Here is an 18,412-nt window from a genome sequence, read left to right as displayed (position 1 = left end):
TAATGATCTCATTTGGATACAAGAATATTGTGGGACGCAAATAGGCAGGCTGCCTTGCTAAAGTTAAGGTAAATTTTGTCAATATCTCTAGTCTTGTCCACAAATGAAGTAATTTTAGTGTAGAAGGCAACCAAATTGGTCATTGACTTACCTTTGGTGAGTCAATGTTGAGTGCTGCCAGGCAGCTGCCTCTCCTTCACGTGCTTAGAAATGTGCTCTGAGAGGACTCACTCCATGAGGTTGGACCAACAGTAATTGCATTAATCATCTTTTTTAACTTTTTTAATATAGTCTGGACATTTTCTTTCTCCTGTATCAAGGGATCTCCCTTAGCCTCCTTCACACCCTGCAAAATTTAAAGCAGGTGGCCTTGCAAGGACTTGGGCCAGCTCTCTCAGCACACTCTGACTTCTCTGGATCTAGAGACACCGATCAATCCCCTGCCTTGTCTGGTTGAGATTTACCTGACCACCTACTGCTCGTTGTTCCTTGCCTTCTTGAACCCTGCCTGTAGTCACAAAGGCCTGGGAGACCTTGGTGAGGAAGAGTGAGGCAATGCAGGCATTGAGTACCTCAGCTTTAGCTGTGAGTGCTGCCCCCATCCACAGGGTCACACTCTTCTTATTCAGCTTTTTAGTTCTGCAAAAGCTATTCTTGTTACTTTTGAAATCCCTCAAGAGCATCCACTCCAACTGAGTATTTCTGATGCTACCCAGGGTTGCTAGGAAATGTTTCTAAATTCCTCCTTCGATGGTTGTCTGTACTTCCACCATCTGTGTATTGTTTGGTGAGATGAAGTTCTTTTTGAAATTCTTAGGGTTTCTTTAGTAATTTCAAAGTGTAATAGATGATTGAACTGCTTTCCCTGGAGAAACTTACCTGGTGGCTGTGTCGACTTCAGGACTGATCTTTAAAATTACGTCAATGCTTATTTCAGTATGTTTATTAAACTTATGCATATGACCTAAGTAGCTTACTAATTCCCCCGACTGCCTCTTTTTAAAATATTTACTGCTTCCCTTTTGCTCACTGGCTGCAATGAGGGTTCACATTTTTGCTTACAGCTCAGCCATTCTACATTTAGTCTTTCAGAACTCACAGGTGTTTATCTGGACTCGATAATTTTTTTTTACTTTTCAGTTGCCAACTAACCACGGTACTTATTGTCCTGATGCTTTAGTCTACCAGAGTCTCATATTTTTCCTCATAGAATAGGGCATGTCTTGGTCCTCTGGTAGAAGTACACTTGGCTTCATGAAATGTTACATATAGCATCTCACCTTTGATGACCCCATATATGTACAGATTCTTTGCAGGTTCCCAGTACCTAGACTGTTTAAAAGGAATGAGATCTTGTTGGAGAAAGTGAGATGATTTGAGGGATTTCAATACCATTAGTTATTTACACCTCACAATTACATTCGTCCCTTCCTTGTAATTACTATATGTTATCTAACTAGAATTTAGCTCTTGGTCAATGTTTTTCAAAGCCCCTATGTCTAAATTTCAAAGGATTTCTTTTATACTTAGCTAACATCTAAACCCTTGCCATTGATCTCTATTGATTTCTTCTTTTCCTGCTTTCTGTTTTGTTCATGGCATACACATCCTGTGAAATGTGATTACTGTTTTCTTCAGTGCCATCCTTACAACATATAAGAATTCCATTTTTACCACCCCCCGCCCCATAGGGCCATTTTCACTAGCCTTCATATTTACATTTTTCAGAAATACAGCTTGGAATTTGATGAGTTTCCTACATTGCTGTTTGCATTTTCTGTGTCTGCAATAAGCTTTTACAATTTGCTATTGCCTTCTTTAAGACAGCACTGAGCTCCTTGATTGTCCTTATGTGTCATCCACTAGATTTGTGCAGTTTATACACAGTTAATTTGGCTGGGAAAGCTGTAATGGGTTTTAAGCAGTAGACATATTGCAGTAGTCACTTTGAAATTTTAATGAGTGCCATTAAAGAATCAAAGGTACAGGAGAGCAATTCTGCAGGAAAGGAAAATACAGGCCAAGAGGTAAGGAAACTTTAAAGGATTTTTATATACATTTTTAAAGTCCAAAGCAGGTTGATCAAACCACATTTGGGATACTTTAGAAACTTCTAAAATGGTTTATTTTTCTGGTTTATAGAGAAGGGTAAGACTAGACAACATGTAAACAGAACAAATTTATTAGACTAAATAACATGAACCATGATAACATGAAAATGTGATGAAAAAACAGTTCATTAAAGTGCAAGATCATTAAAGAAATCTTATTGCTGAAAATAATACAGGATATGACATATGTGATGGATGCACAGTTCAGTGCAGGAACACCCCCACCACACTGCCCTTCACAGTGTAACCCAGGAACACACAGAGGTGCTCAGCCCAGATGCTCTGGGCTGGGTTTCATGAGTCCTGGTGCTGACACCAGCTCCCCACAGCAGGGTGTGTGTTTGCACCATAGGCAGGTACCCAACTTCTGTAGGACTCCAATGCTCCCTGCCTCGCCCCTGCTCAAACGAGCTTGGCATTTCCCAGGATCCTCTTACTCCTTCTGCTCTTTTTTCATCCATTTTCACTTTTTCTACCCCTTCCTTTCACTTCATATTCCTCTTTGTGTCTTAAACCATAAAAACAAATTTTCAGCCTTGCTTTATCTTAAAAAACAAAAAAACAAAAAAACAAAAAACAAAAAAATAAAAAACAAAAACAAAAAAAAAAAAAAACAAAAACAAAAAAAAAAACAGAAGAAAGTGTCTTGAGAGCTGTCTTCCTCTGAGTTGTCCTTTGTTTGCCTGCAGCTCCTTCCTCTTGAAAATGTGGATTAAAGTCTCCTGTGTCTCTTTTTCTCCCCCAACAATTAAGGTCTCTCCAGGATCTCTCGAGGCAGACGGATATTCCTTATGGCACCGTCCTGGACTCCGCAGTGTACGAGCACGTGCGAGTGAAAGGCATGAATCCCTTCGAGAGGGACAGCATGTATTCCCAGATGTGGCGCATGATCAACAGGAGCAACGGCTCGGAGAACAACGTCCTGGAGTCCACCGCAGGCATTCAGAAGGTACTGGCACGCTTCCTTTATGCTTCCCATTGGACATGCTCTGTGTAACACCATGTTTGCTTAGTCGTTGCTTTTAGCTACAAGGGATGCATTTGCACCCTTGCAATGGTCATGCCTGGAACCAATTTCCGAAAGCCCATCGCACTGGCACGGAGGATTGGGACTTCTCAGGTTTGTGGCATTGAATAGCATTTTGATATGTGAGTACCTTGACTGTTTGTCCCAAAAAGTATTTACAGGTATATTTACAGGAGATGAGTGTGTTTGTAAGGGTGCAAAATGGAAATAGGATCACTGGACTTAGAACCCCAGAATACAAGACATTGATTATCTTATTTGTGTAGTCTCCTGACACTGAAAATCCTGGCTTTCTGTTGTAGCTCTGGGTCATGTTTGTTTTGAGAGAAGAAGGCAGGAATGAATGATTTGACTTTAAAGAAGAGTCTCACAACCGCTTTCTGTAGTAGGTTTAGCAATGGAAAAATACTTTGAGAGCTCTTTGTAGGGACATTTGTGAATGGAATAGTTCCCTCCCAAATTGTGGCTGACAGCTACAGCTTTTATAGAAACACCAGTCCATGAAAGGATTCAGTATAAGAGTCAATATAGGTTAATGAGTGACTGTAAACAAGCTTTTCCCCTACCATTGTATCTTTATATTCAGACTTCCAAACCGAATCAAAGAAATATCATATTTTGCTGACTTTATTTTAAACTTCAAAAGGTGAAGATTTCTTAGAGAAAATATCCATGAATTGTGTGTTCACTTTGTCACAATCTCGATTTAGAGACTTGTAAAAATCCAGATGAACTCCGATTTTGTCTCCACCAAAATCCATTGGCCAGGAAAATGTGTAATTTCCGGTGTTCTCACTCTAGATAGCAACAAGAGAAAAGAGTATGTTAAGAGGAATGATGAAATCACTGGTGAGCTCTTGATAATAATAGAACTACAAAATAACAAAGATTATTTGGAGTTTTAAAAATCACCAATCCAACCTCTGGATAACCAAGATCATATTTTCTCCTCTGAAGGACTAAACAGCATAAAAGAGGCAAGAGAGGCCCTGGGGAATGCACTTTTGAAACCCTTTTAGATAAAGTCATAAGCTGAAAGAGCAAGAAAAAAGGGCCTGAAGATTTATTGGCTAGAGGAAATTGCTTTTTTTTGAGAAAACATATTTTAGCTCAGTTTGTAAGTGACTGATAAAGCTGGGGTTTGCTTTTTGTATGTATAAAAAAAAAAAAAAACCCGAAACCAAAAACCTTCCCTCCTTCTGGCTTCCCTTCCCAAGTTATAAAAAGAGTTTTGGAAGGATCAAAACCCAGAGTACATCAAACACAGCTGTGCTGACTAACAGCTTTTAGCTGAAAAAAACAAACAAGTGGTGTATCCTGCTGGCAGGTAATTCCAGACTACAGTCATTGATTTCTCATTCCTGGAAACATGGCAAAACCTACAAAACCAGAAACATCCAAGTTCCTAATTTCTCATGCTTCTGCTTCCCAGGAATAAGCAAATCACGATGTCAAAAAAAACTAAGTCGTGTCAAGTGAGCAAGCCCCCACCCTCCAGTTTTAAAAAATCTGAGGTCTTAGGCCTGATTCTAATGAACATACACATCTACCTGTGGGTGCACAGTTTCTCCCCTTTCTTCAGTTTACAGGAAGAAATGACACCGAAAATGATTATTTGCCAGCTGCTGTTCACACAGAAGTTTTTGGGAAGTTGTAGTTGGCCTGCTCAGGAAGAAAGCTGGATTAAGAAAGCTAATCTTAGGCAAGGAAAACTAGTGTTTTTAAAGGTATCTGATAAAAGGCAGAGATTATAATCTCTGTAACACACTTCATAAAATGACAACATTTCAGAAAGAATTCATGGGTCCCCTTGGCCTATTTATATGCTTCATAATGCTCTTCAGGGTCTTTAATGAATTTAACTGGCTACATCAGAGCTATTAACCCAGTTATAACCCCGGGCAAGCTAAACCAGCAGATCTTTCTCTGTGCCTCATTTTGTTTCCCCCATCCATCAGCACCAAAGCGTGACTGGCCATCACCTCAGCAAACCTTCCTGGAGTGCCAAGTGAGACAGCAGAGACTTAATGAGTGCCTCCAAATAGGTACAGGGAAGGGGATTTCCACTCAGCTGAGTAGTGACCATGAAGGGAGTGAGATAGGATGGACCACCATGGGAGAGAGGTGTGCAGGGATGAAGTGAACACTCCCATCTTTAACAACTCTCCTCGCTGCATCACCTCAGAGGTTAAATGGGGTTTGCAAGGAACTTCACAGAAGACACTTCCCCAAATATTCTTGTAAAATCCTAGAAGTTCTTTAGTTTTGTCTTGCTTTTATTCTGACAGCTCCAGTGGAGGTGGCACCATTTTATTGTGAGGAAAGTAGCAGACTAATGCTAATGTATATATAAACAGGAGGAAGGGGAGAGGGACCCACCACTGGTTCACCCAGAGCATGACCTCCCTCACTCAGCAGGACTGCCTGCTTGCTGTACCAGTGGCTTCGTGGGGAATGGCACCTGTATGAGTGCAAACACAATACAGCCAAATGACAATGATTGCACAGTCCCACTTTGCATCAGGCATTCTACTGCTTTGACCTCCTTTTCCTGGCAGGAGGGCAGGGCAGGCAAGAGAAATAGGATGGGGAGATCATGCCATTGTAAGTTTTCAGGTTTTGATATTTATTGGTCCTGTTCCTCTCATAAATCAGGTGCATACATATCACCATGTGTGCTCCTGTTCCATCCATAATGAACAGCTATAAATACCACAGGTCCAGCTAGAGAGCAGCTGGATAGATTTACCCTGAAGAGAGAGAAGTTTTAAATACCTCAAACAGGAGACAGCCTGAAAAGCACAGGCACTTTAGATATTTTCTTCCACTTATTGTCTCTTCTTCTCTCAAAAGGCAGCAAAAGGCTGTCGAAAGTCTGAATTTAAGGTAGGGAAGCACTCAGTTGTCTTCCTGCTCTGTGAAATCAACATGGGTGGGGAGGTAGCTGTATTTTTATATAAGCCTGGATAATTCTGGAGAATATTCACTTTTATCTTCCCTTTTTCTTTATTATTCCTAAGTGTTTCATGTATCTCAAATTGATTTTCCTTTTTTTTGCATAGGTTATGAAATATGCATCTCATTCTGTCATAGGAATGTCTATTTTTGTGGAAGTTATTTATTCAGAGAGGATTTACAGAGGCCCAAGTCATGCCTGCTTAAACATTCATTGAGGACTCCGAGAAAAATCATTTAGGCTTAAACATATCACATTACATACCTCTTTATGTCTTCTTAAAAAGCACATTACCCTGCTTAATCCTTTACAAGCACCACAGGCTTTCCTATCCTTGGAACTATTCCCATTTAAAATATAATGGAGCTCTTCCATTGTGCCCCTGTCTGCTCTTTCATCCCTGGAGTATAATAGTGCCTAATGCCCTATTCTACCCACCTTGTTCCTCTGAACACGATACCATAGCCTACAGCGTCTTCATTTCTCTCAGTAGTACAGAGTGGAAAATTCCTTTCCCAGGTGGAATCTGAATGTGTTTGAAACCTCTTCTGTCTATTTAACTCTATCTGCAAAATATTTAGCTGCTAGAAAACTTGTGAATTATTGTCTGGTGAAACAATGCTTCTGGATGGTGCATTAAGAGAAACTCCTTGTAGGCTCCTAGTACTTCCTTTTCAGCTTGCACACAGTGTCAAAAGGAATTTGGTCTTGAGATGTGGATTTCCTTGTGATCCTAATTGCAATGCCAGTGGAAGCATGCTAGCAACTGCTCAGCCCATTTGTTTTCCCTGGACACTGTGGATGGCAGTCTTACCCTCCTGAAAATACTGTAATAGTAAAAGTATTTATGAATAGACCATAACAAAACTCTGCTAAGGTTACTTGTATGGGGAAGAAAGGGGTAATAACAATTTGCAATTCTGTGCTAGAACAAATTGTCAGTAACTGACCATGGATATTCTTAATTTGTCTACAGCAGTAGCGACATCATGAATATTTACCTTGGTGGGCCAAACCCCCTCCTGACTTCATTAATTATCCTGATATACTTAAAAATTTGCCATTGGAATTGCTGTTCTTGTGACAGATTCACTGATAGCACCGCAAAACATCTAGTTAATGTATGGAAGTCCCCACCTCTTTCCTGTGAACATTTCTGGCCATGGAGTAGCCCAATGAAAAGACACTGAAAACAAAAGAGAACCAAGACAGACTTTTGGAATACTGGATGTGCACCATGACTCAGCAGTTTGGCAGTGGCTAAGAAAGGGATAGGCAGCAGAAGAGGTGAGAGCATGTAACAATGCTGGGACAGCTCTCCAGCCTATTTCAGTTCACGCCCAGGGGATCAGCTACACTATGCAACTGTTGGTTAGCAGGCTAATTATCAACCCAAACACCAGTTCCCTGGTTCCCCTCTGCCTCTGGAGCTGATGCTTCTTGGGCAGGTGAGATGTTCTGTGTCTGCTCTACAAGTGATAAGGTTAACAAGTACCCTTAAGAGCTTGATGTGTTCAGTCCCACAGCTGAAGGTGCAGGCTCTCTATTTTGCAATTACTGTCTCCTGTACAGTCCATGATTTAGAGCTGGCAGGTGCCTTGGAGTACCAAAGGCACCCACTGCCCTTACTTTTTTATTATCATGGGTGGTCTGGCTATTTTTTTTTCCCATAATCCTGTGTATCTTTACTGCCATATCTGGGGCTTTAAAAAACTTACAGCAGTGACAAAAATTAGAATCCTGACCAGAAAGCACTACAAACACAGTGTGGCGTTACTTTCAGGCATTATCAAACAGCTAATAGTTACCTTGGTTAGCTTAGGAGCTCAGTGTGTTTGGGAAGTAAAATAAGTGGTCTGTGACAGTTAACAGAGCATGAAGCAGATTTTGTGCATAGCTTTAAAAATTAAATGCAAGACTTTTCTTACTACCACATTTTCTCAGAATTCAGGCTATGTCTAATAAAAGGCTTGCTCTCCCTCACCAACACTTCTGAGTATATAATAAAGTTTGATCTAACTGACTTTCGAGAGAGTTTTCACAGGTTTTATCTTGAGTAGAACACCTGTAAAAGTTATTTTCTGCAGAGTTGGGCTTTATTCAAATGAATAAGTCAGAATTTGAATTAGCCTACATATCAAGAAGTGGATCTACATGGACATGTGTTCATCCAGCAACTAAGCAAGCCAACTATTGCTGTATTCCCTTTGTCTCCAAATTTTTCTGAAAGGTTTATCTGAGTTCATCTTCTCCTGTTTCATCTTACAAGCTGCTGAATGTACCTTACCATTTTTCCTCTCCCTGAAACGGCACCCAGGTTGCTCCTGACTCCTGTTCAAAGGTCACTCTGCGTATGCCCGACAGTCACTTCAACAACTTCAGATGTCACTGACTGCTGTCCTGCTGTGGTGCTGTGTCATTTTACCTTCCATGGCTGTCTTTGCTTGCTCTCTCTCTTATCTCTCAGTTCTTTTGGAGAACTTTCCAGACTGTAGTGGGTTCAGTTTGTAACCGGGCAGAAACACCAATTTAGTGTAGTGGTTTGGTCCAAAATACTCATTACTGTTTACCTTCTGTGAGATAAGAATTAGGAGAAAAGCAAAGCAGGCACAAAACTTGAAAGAATATGAAGAGATTTATTAACAGACCTAAAAGAAGAAAGAGGGGAAAAAAAAAAAAAATCATACCACACCTTCAGAACTCTCCTCCTCCCCCCCACCTTTCTCCCTTCTCCCACTGACAATGTAAAAAGACAACCCTTAAGATGGTCAGTCTGTTTACCACTTCCATAATAACCTTGTTCAGTCCATTTAGGAAGAGGAGTCTCTCTTGCCCATGCTATGAAAACATTATCACAAGGAGCCAGCCGCCCAGGTTGGTTCTCTGCTCGCATGTGAGTCCCTTCCCCCGACTTGCAGCTTTTCCCACAACTGCTTTCGAGGGTCCACTCTTGAATTACTGGGTTACGATTTTAAGGTTGAGCCGTTCAGAAACAAAAGTTCTCTTCACCCATCTCTGGGAGCATTTCATCTCTAAGAACAGAGGCCCTTCTCCTTTCCTGGGAGCAAAGGGTCCTCCTCATCTGCATTAGCCCTACTCTTGGGGACATGGGCATCTACATGGCGGACTCTCACAACCAGCTTTCTTACTCAGGCAGTGATGTTTTTCCACTCTTCAGCTGCCCAGATTGGTTTTCCCCTACGCTGCCAATTAGCTTTTTCCCACTTTTCCAGCCATCCCCACGGAGCATTGGCTACCATCCATGAATCAGTGTAGAGGTAGAGCTTTGGCCACTTCTCTCTTTCAGCAATATCCAGGGCTAGTTGAACAGCTTTGAGTTCAGCGAGTTGGCTTGATCCACCTGCTCCTTCAGTAGCTTCTGCAACCCGTCGTGTGGGACTCCATATGGCTGCTTTCCACTTTCGTTTCATCCCTACGATGCGACAAGAGCCATCAGTGAAAAGAGCGTAGCGTGTGTCTTCTGCTGGCAGTTGGTTGTACGGTGGAGCTTCTTCAGCACGTGTCACTTGTTCTTGTTCTTCTTCATCAGCGAGACCAAAGTTTTCACCTTCAGGCCAATTTGTGATTATTTCCAAAATCCCAGGGCGATTCAGTTTTCCAATACAGGCGTACTGTGTGATGAGAGCAATCCATTTGCTCCATGTGGCATTGGTGGCATGGTGGGTAGAGGGAACCTTTGCTTTGAACATCCACCCCAGCACCGGTACTCAAGGTGCCAGGAGGAGTTGTGCCTCAGTGACAATTACCTCTGAGACGGCTTGGACTCCTTCATAAGCTGCCAAGATTTCTTTCTCTGTGGGAGTGTAGCTGGCTTCAGACCCTCTGTATCTTCGGCTCCAGAATCCCAGTGGTCGACCTCAAGTCTCACCAGGCACCTTCTGCCAGAGGCTCCAGGACAGACCATTGTTCCCGGCTGCAGAGTAGAGCACATTCTTCACCTCTGGTCCTGTCCTAACTGGGCCAAGGGCTACAGCGTGAGCGATTTCCTGCTTGATCTGGGCAAAAGCTTGTTGCTGTTCAGGGCCCCAATGGAAATTGCTCTTCTTGTGCGTTACCAAATAAAGAGGACTCACAATCTGGCTGTACTCAGGAATATGCATCCTCCAAAAGCCTATGGCACCTAGGGGAGCTTGCGTCTCCTTCTTGTTGGTTGGTGGAGACATTCCTGTTCTGAAATGTTTGTGGGCCATCCTACATCCAAGACCATATTCTTTTGTATCTATAGCTTATCCCTGTCCCTTAAGTCCAAACAAATTGGCTCCACGAAGACAACTTGAAGTTTTACTTCTCTTAAACTGAGCTGAGCTTCTTTCATCTGAAATAAAATTTGTGTGTTTTTCCTCTGCTGTCTGTTCATGTCTGACCACTTAGTTCAACCTTCAGCCTACAGAAGCTGACTTCGTCATTTTAAATTTTCTTTCCTGTGGCTTTCTATTGCTGGTGTGTCTATTTAAGTCTTGCCAATTTACTTTCCATGACATGTCTACGTTTTGTCCATACGACCTCCAGCCTGTCACTTCAGTAGTTTCCAGTGTTCTTTTCTAGGGCCTCTATAAAGAATTTTTTTTCCATTTAGTTCCATTGAAAATGCTCCTGGGTAAAAATTAAATAAATAAATAAAATTGCCTTGACTTTCAAGGCCTTTCATGGTGAATTCTGACTCTCCCTGTAGCGTTCTCATTTCTGAGGTGGAAATCGTTTGTGTGAGCTTCCAGTGCAACTCCTTTTTCAAGCAGGCATCTTTATGCTTTCTCTAAGGACCCTTCTGTAAGGTATGTTTTCCTTCAAGACAGTAGTCATGTCTTTCCTTCAAACTCCTGAGCACTCCCCTTTGTTATTACAGTAACAAAAACATTGACAACCAGGTCCCTGGTGTGCTATGATCGGTACCCATCAGCTGAGGAGCTCTGTTTTGTTGCTTCTTTATGCTCTTTCCCTCCCTTTGGTTTATTTTATAGCTGCCAAATCAGGGGGGAGAGAGGAATGCACACTGTAATCATCTAAATACTGGCATAGATGGGATGTGGGGGAAACCAAAGAACTACTGTACCCCCAGAATGAACTAAATTAATGAACACCACCATTATCAGATGAATAGTATCTCTCAAAAAACAAACTCTCTGTGCCTGACCTTTCAGCCTTCATCCTCAGAGGAGAGCTACAGCCTAACTTCAAAAGATGAGCATGGGAACTAAAAGTTCATAACAGTCTGACACAATATAAAAAAAAGAGGGGGGAAATAAGATTTTATTGAGCAATTTCTCCATGTTATTCTTCAGTTTCTCCAGATTCAGTGGTGCCAGCTACATATTTCTTTTGAATTTTCTCATTGATTAACAACAACATCATTGCATTAATTTCAGAGGTAGTTTCTAATCTTGAAGTTTTCTGCTTGTTTTTAGATGCTTGTTTGCCTGAAAACTTGGTTATTTAGGGCTCTTCCCACAGATATATCCCATCTTCTGTTCAAAGATAATTCTTTCTTAAAACCTTGCTTCACCTTGATCTGTCAATGGCTATAAGTATACCCCCATCATGTGTAACTTGAGGTGTCTAATTTAGGTGTCCAAGTTTCTTTCCTAGCTATTGTAGACAGGCAATTTTCTTCTCTAGAGAGTGGTCAGGAGTGCCTAAGATGGCATCCTATTTTTCTTGGTGGCTTATTTTGTACAGTACCTACCAAACTAAGATCGTATTCCTTGACTAGAAATGGAAATAAAAATAAGACACAGCAAAATATACCCTGAGGAACTAATTTTGCTTCAGTCCTGTAGAACTGCATTTTGCAGAGAGCTGAGTTCAGACTTTTCAGCTGGAGAAAGGATAGATGGCAGCCCTTTGAGGAGTGAACATGGGATGGGGTTGTGGTCCCCATCCTTCATCCTGATGGCCAAATGCAAAGCTCAGTACTTCACACCTTGGCCTGTGTCTAACCCTGGAGCCCTATTTTTACAGGCCAGAACAGTCCAGAGGGGAAAACTGATTTCTTTGAGAGTGGAGATTTCACTTGATTTTTTTCTTATGTAGAACTGGGCTAATTAAGATGGACTTATGAGCAAAATGTCTGTAGTGCATCCCTGTCCTGATGGCAGAAGACCAGCTCTGTAGGAGTGTAGGGGTAGCTGCCACTATCAGGCCCAGGGTGCACTGCCAGCCATTTGGTCTAAAATAATCCTTATGTACATGCAAAATGTAGCACTAATTTTGTGTTAATAGCCCCCAGTCTCTAGCTGTTGAGATAACAAATAGGAGTTTCCTTTTTTGTTTTTTTGTTGGTTGGTTGGGGTTTTTTGTTATTTCTGGAGAACTTTGGATGTGTCTGATAGGTAGGGAAGGTGGGAACACTGCACTCTGATGGAGAGGGTACCTCGACCACCACACGTGGAGTAACTGCTTGTGGCTTCGTGTGTGAGGACTTTGTATCTTCTGGTGCCTTTTTCTGGTCCTGAGCACTTTGGGAATTGCTGCCAGACCAGTATGTATCCACATTTGTTTCCATGCCCCTATCACATCTGAATAGCATCATCTCAAGCATTATATATGGGAGACTTTAAATTTATGCATAACTAAGCAGTATGAATGCTGCTTTCATTTGCACTGGCAGGTGATTAATTGTTGAAATTCCAAGTTCTGTCCTGAAGCTGGGATTTTTACAGGATCAAAAATTTTGGAAGGTATCAGGGAGTAAGAAAACTGACAATTAGGAACTAATTTAAGAAAAGGCATGCATTTTCAGTCAGTGGTTGTAAAAGCTGAGTATGAGCATGTCGGGATAATGCTCACAGGAATTTTTTTTGCTAGTATTATTTGTTGCCTAATTTTTCGGAGCTGGTCACACTCAGTGTTAGGGAGACACCTTTTAGAAAGGATGGTATAAACAGAAAAGGATGCTGAACCCACCCCTACAAATGAGTAGCTTAGTTTGTGTATATTTACATCTAACAGAGCAATGCTGTTGTCATATTCTATAAAAAGGGTTGTGAGTATTTAGTAGGTGATGAATGCATTTATTATGCATTAGCAGGGGAGAGGTCTGAAAGAGAAACAGCTCTCCTGGGTGCTGTTACAAACCATCTCCTGAGTAACACACGGGATTTATTAAAGAGTACAAGATTGGAAATGTCTTTACAGATCTATTTGTAGCAAAGTGAAATTCTGCTGCATGTTGCTCTCTCAATTAAAACCAAAGTTTATTGGCTGCAGAGGTCAGGAAGGGTTTGGGAGATGCAGATTCTTTGGGGCAGAAAGATACTGAGGGGTCAGTTTTGTAAGGTCTCAGTTGTTATTTGGGTCCTGCTGCTAGAGTGATGTTGGTCCTGGTGTGGCATCTTACAGTGAAGACATGCTGGATATATATAATGAAAAAGCAATGCAAGGAAACTTCTGCTAGATAATAAATGTTTGGAATTTTTCCAACCCATGAATCTACCTCTAATGCTGTTGGTAAAAATTGATCCACTACCTTCTCAGGCTGTTCAGTCTGTGGCATTGCTTTGGGAAAAAAGGTTGTGACCAACAGCTTTAAATGACCAAAAACTGTATGATGAGAGATGAGCAAACTGTGCTGAGGTGCCTGCAGAGCAGTGAACCTCCTCCTGTGCCAGCGGCTTGTGGAGGGATTTTCCATTCTTTGGATTTTTGAGTAGCACATTCATTGCTCTTTATTAAACAAGAGGGACTCCTGATGGAAGTTACAAACTCCCAGGCATATGTTTTCCTAGTCTGGTCACATCAGATATGGGTCGTGTTTGTGCAACCTGTAAGGAAGCAAAACTTGGGATGAGCAAAATGTCCTACTCTAAGTAATTCTTTTACTTCTTCAGGTCACTTCTTGCAGATATTTTCCTATGGGAGGATGACAAAAGATTTGAATTTGTGTAGTTCAGCAACCACAAATTTTCTTTTGTGCCCAAATCTAGTTCCAGATCCCTTTTTAAAAAGCATCAATGGAAAAGTTCTGTCAAAAATTGCTACCTCATTTTGCATTCTCGTTGTCCTAAGAAAGAAAAACTCTACAAAATGCCTGACAAAGAAGAGTAGTTTGGCATTTGGAGCACTCCTGTTTGGCCACAGGGAACACGAAAGTTATCAGGCATCTGTTATTCTGGTCCTGTGAGCTCTTATTTCTCCATTTTATCTCCATTAACTTAGTGCTTTTCCTGCAGAGGTTCTGTAACATTTCTAGGTTCATGAAGATTAATAACATCACCCTCCCAAGAGTGTCTGGGGACTACACAGACTCCTACGCAGCTCCAGCAACCTCTGCTTGTTCTTTTCCTTCTGAATTCTCACTTCATTTGGTTTCTTCCCTCTTACTTTTTCATTTGTCTGCTTTTTGACCCTCTGTCTTTTCTGTTTGGATAACAGCTACTCCAACTTTTCCCCAGCTAATTCCTTTCTTCTTTCCACCCTTCACCTCTCCAGACTGTTACACATCCCCTTTGTTATCTCCACTGCCTTACAGTGTTTCACTGTTGATCTGTGCAACCATTTCCATTTGCAATCAGATGAAGCATTCCCAAACTCCGACTTTGAAGCCGGGTTGCTGGCTCATAGTGTGGTGGGCTGCTCTGGGGATGTATCACACACAGACGAGGGAGATGCAGGCTCTGTCTAATAATCAATAGATGGAGGCAGGAGAGCACACTCTTGCTCCAGGCACAGAACTTGGTAATGTATTCACTTTCTTGCTTTAACGTTTCCAGCTATCATTTTTGTGTATTAACATATTTTAATAATACCGAAATACTTCAGGATGCATTAACAAATGTAAATGATGGGATTGAATGTAAGGCTGTTTAAAGGATATATGCAATAGAAAAGAGAGATGAACAGAAATAATGAGAAAGAGTGCATTTTATACATCCCCTATGTTCCAGCCTTAAAGCACGACTTTGACTGTGAGGCTGTGAGTCTGAAATCATGAGAGGACAAGAGGTAACAGAGGGATCTTGTTTCATGTTTTTGGAGCTGCTATATCAATCATTCATAAAACAGTTTTGATAGCTTTAGATAATTTCTGTTCAACAACTTATTACTAAACAAAATGTCTGTTCCAGAGATCAGCAAATGCAATTGCAGTGAGTAGATCTGTAGGAAATCTCCACTGTAAGACACTTTATAGCTCCTCATGAAATGATTCAGAATTTTTCCTTTCTAATACTCTTACAGCTGGAAGTCATAGAAAAGAAAAAGTGGATAGATGAGGAGAGCCTGCATCTGCTCTAATAGCAACTTTTTACAATATCATCCTTAAATAGTCAATGCATTAATAAACTTACTGGTAGGCAATGACAGGCTAGTGAAGTACTAAGAATGGTGCAGGAAAATTAAATTGCAAACTAAAAATCACTCGCAGAATACTTGGGAAAATCAACCTTTCTAATCTCTAACATGTATAAGTATCAAGCCTCTAAGTATCAGAAGATATAATTAAAACAGTTGATTGCCCTTAAAGTCATCCTAGTTTCAAAACAGGACAGTTTAAGATACCATGGAGAGAAATAAAACACAAAAAATGTGTAATTTTTCAAATACAGAAGAGGAACCCTATACATCCCCAAAATGGTGGTTGTTCTACAAGCTCCAAGTCTGTTCTTCTAAATAGCTCTGTGCATTTAATTGCACATAGAAGTTTTACAGCCAGAGAGAGCTCTTATATCTAATCTGAAAACACCTGGCTAGAGACTGAGCAGACTTTTGTTGTTGGCTGCTTTTTGACAGTCATTTCATTATACATAGTGGGAAATACTCTAGTAAAACTGCATTTTGTTGGAGTATATCATTTTATTGATTTATTTCAGTCACTTAAGCTTATTCATTTATTCACAGTGTTATGAGAAAAAGAAATGCTTATATCGTGTTTAAGGAGGGAGAGAGGAGAACGAGGACCAGTTTGGAGCAGGTCTGGTGGTTCAAACTAGATAGTTGCTACTCAAAAGTAATTGCTGTCCTACTCTGCAGCATGCCAGAACCTATGATTAACGTTTGTGGGCTTAAACCATACTCATGCCAACAAAATCCTGAGATTGGGAGGTAGGGGGTTATTGCTTTACAGGATAATTGCAGTAAGCAGAAAGTCTCTTCTGCACATGTTGTCAGGCTTCACTACAGTCTGGTGTCATGACATGAGCAAAGGCTTTTGGGGGTGCTTTGCTTTTCCATAGTTATTGCCAGGTAGGCAAGTGGGTTTTCCTAAAGTGTGTCAACTAAAAATAAAGCTAAAATTCTTCTGTTAAATAAGCAAAATCTTTCCTCAGGCTGAGGAGTAGTTATAATCGGGTTTTTCTCACCATTTATTCTCTTTAGTTAAATTGCCATCAAGCAGTTTATGTCTCTTTGCATTTGAATTAGGTGGCAGAGTTGTCCAGTTTGAAAATGTGACTACAATAAATGAGTTTCTTTTCAAGAGCCAAGCTATGGAAGGAGATGATTAAAGTGCCACGTGGAGTATTTTAAGAAGCATTTTAACCAGGCTGAAATCACATATCATTCTTCTATTCTTTTGCATGAAATAACTGCTCTAGATAGGCTGCACAACTCCCTTCCTGAATTACAATGGCAGGAGAGAGTTGTTTACTATTCCCAGCTCTAAAGCTTTCCCGCTGCATGGGGGCTGATTGGTGTTTATGGCTGTTTGCAGAAGGGCTGTTTAATCAAATAAACCAGACCCCATTCCCTGCTGAATGTAAGAGAGGGAGAGATATCAATCCCAGGGGCTGTATCAAGATGGGTGGAGAACACAATGCATCTGTAATGAAAAACCCAGTAGATAAGCAACTGCATTATAAAAGTCTGCAAGGGTTCTGGTCATAGCATCAATCAAAGGGTAGAAGATTGTTTTGTTTTATCACTCTGACTTCAGAGCAGGATTTCCCTGTAATGCAGTCAAGGTTTGACCCCAGCTGGCATCACAACCCCACACAGCCACTCTGTCACTCTCCCTCATCTCAGGACAGGGGAGAGAATCAGCAGAGTGAAAGTGAGAAAACTCATGGCTTGAGATAAAGATGGTTTAATAAATAAAGAGAAAGCCACACAAGCAATCAAAGCAAAACATGGAATCCATTCACCACTTCCCACAGGCAGGCAGGTGTTCAGCCATCCCCAGGAAAGCGGGGCTCACGTGTAACAGGTACTTGGGAAGACAAATACCAGCACTCTGAATGTTCCCCCCTTCCTCCTTCTTCCATTGGCTCTATATGCTGAGCATGATGTCACATGGTGTGGGATACCCTGGGGTCAGCTGTACCCACTGTGTCCCCTCTCAACTCCTCCTGCACCCCCACTCTCCTCGCTGGTGGGGTGGTGGGAGGAGCAGAAAAGCCCTTGACATGGTGGAAGCTCTGCTCAGCAATAATGAAAATATCCCTGTGCTATTGACACTGTTTCCAGCAAAAATCCAAAACATAGCCCATACTAACTAGTACAAAGAAAATTAACTATCCCAGTCAAAACAAACACAAATATATTTCTAGCAAGAATTCTCAACCTGTGAGTAAACAAATCTAGGACATAGCACCTTCCCATCAGTGAGTCTTGTCCCTGACAGTCTGTAATACAAATTCCCAGGGAACCCCTAAATTTCAGTCTTCCATTCAGTCCTGAATGCAGTTCTTTATACTCTGTTTTATAAGAGATTGATGGCCAGGACATGTCTTGTGATTATCCAAGGTACTGCAACATAACTTGATTCCAAATGGTCTGAATTTGTTACCACGGGAAGACGCCGAAAACAATGATTTGTGTCCTGCAGCATGGAGAAATGGCATGGACTTGCTTTTTAAACTGCATGTAGTCAGAAAAATGTGACAAATCCAAGTTTGAAAATCTTTACATTTTGTTTCACACATGGCAGGAGTTCTGAGCGTGGTTGTGTTTTATGTGACACTTCAAGTATGCACTTGAAAGCTGCTGGACTGGGCCTCTCAATGGGCACAAGTACCCACTCACCTCATTCATGGGTTTTCACTGGGAATTGATATGGGAGAGGACACCAGTCTGCTCATCCCTCTTAGAGGGGAGGCCCACAGCTACTGCATGCTCAAAAGCAGAATTTGGCATGAAAAAAATTAGGTGGTTATAAGCAGCAATATCTTCAGGATCAAAATTTTGGCCTTAAGTGCTACAATTCTTCTCCAGTGATGTCTTTATGCACAAGTTGTTGTATGAATCTCTTGGAGTCCAAATGTTGTGGTTCACAGCATAGTCAGGAGGCAACACACAACAATGTAGGTGCACACAGGGCAGGTGTAACCAGCAAAGGCAGGAATGTTTCCTCACAAAAAGAAAACGTGA

At 41.3% G+C, this 18,412-nt stretch overlaps 1 protein-coding gene across 2 annotated transcripts in view; it reads left to right on the top strand.

Annotated features, from left to right (window-relative positions):
• Positions 1 to 18,412, top strand: part of GRID2 (glutamate ionotropic receptor delta type subunit 2) — a 704,126-nt gene that overhangs the window by 605,312 nt on the left and 80,402 nt on the right. For both annotated transcript variants that reach the window (XR_007203777.1, XM_048304515.1), the window contains exon 13: positions 2,865 to 3,060. Coding sequence is in view for 1 of the 2 variants with exons in the window: in XM_048304515.1 (XP_048160472.1) it covers positions 2,865 to 3,060 (196 nt within the window). In the remaining variant the exon portion in view is untranslated. The remainder of the gene's footprint in view (positions 1 to 2,864; positions 3,061 to 18,412) is intronic.

This window comes from Corvus hawaiiensis, chromosome 5 (genome assembly GCF_020740725.1).
Source record: "Corvus hawaiiensis isolate bCorHaw1 chromosome 5, bCorHaw1.pri.cur, whole genome shotgun sequence".
NCBI classification, from domain to species: domain Eukaryota; kingdom Metazoa; phylum Chordata; class Aves; order Passeriformes; family Corvidae; genus Corvus; species Corvus hawaiiensis.
This window is presented reverse-complemented; position numbering and strand designations above follow the sequence as displayed.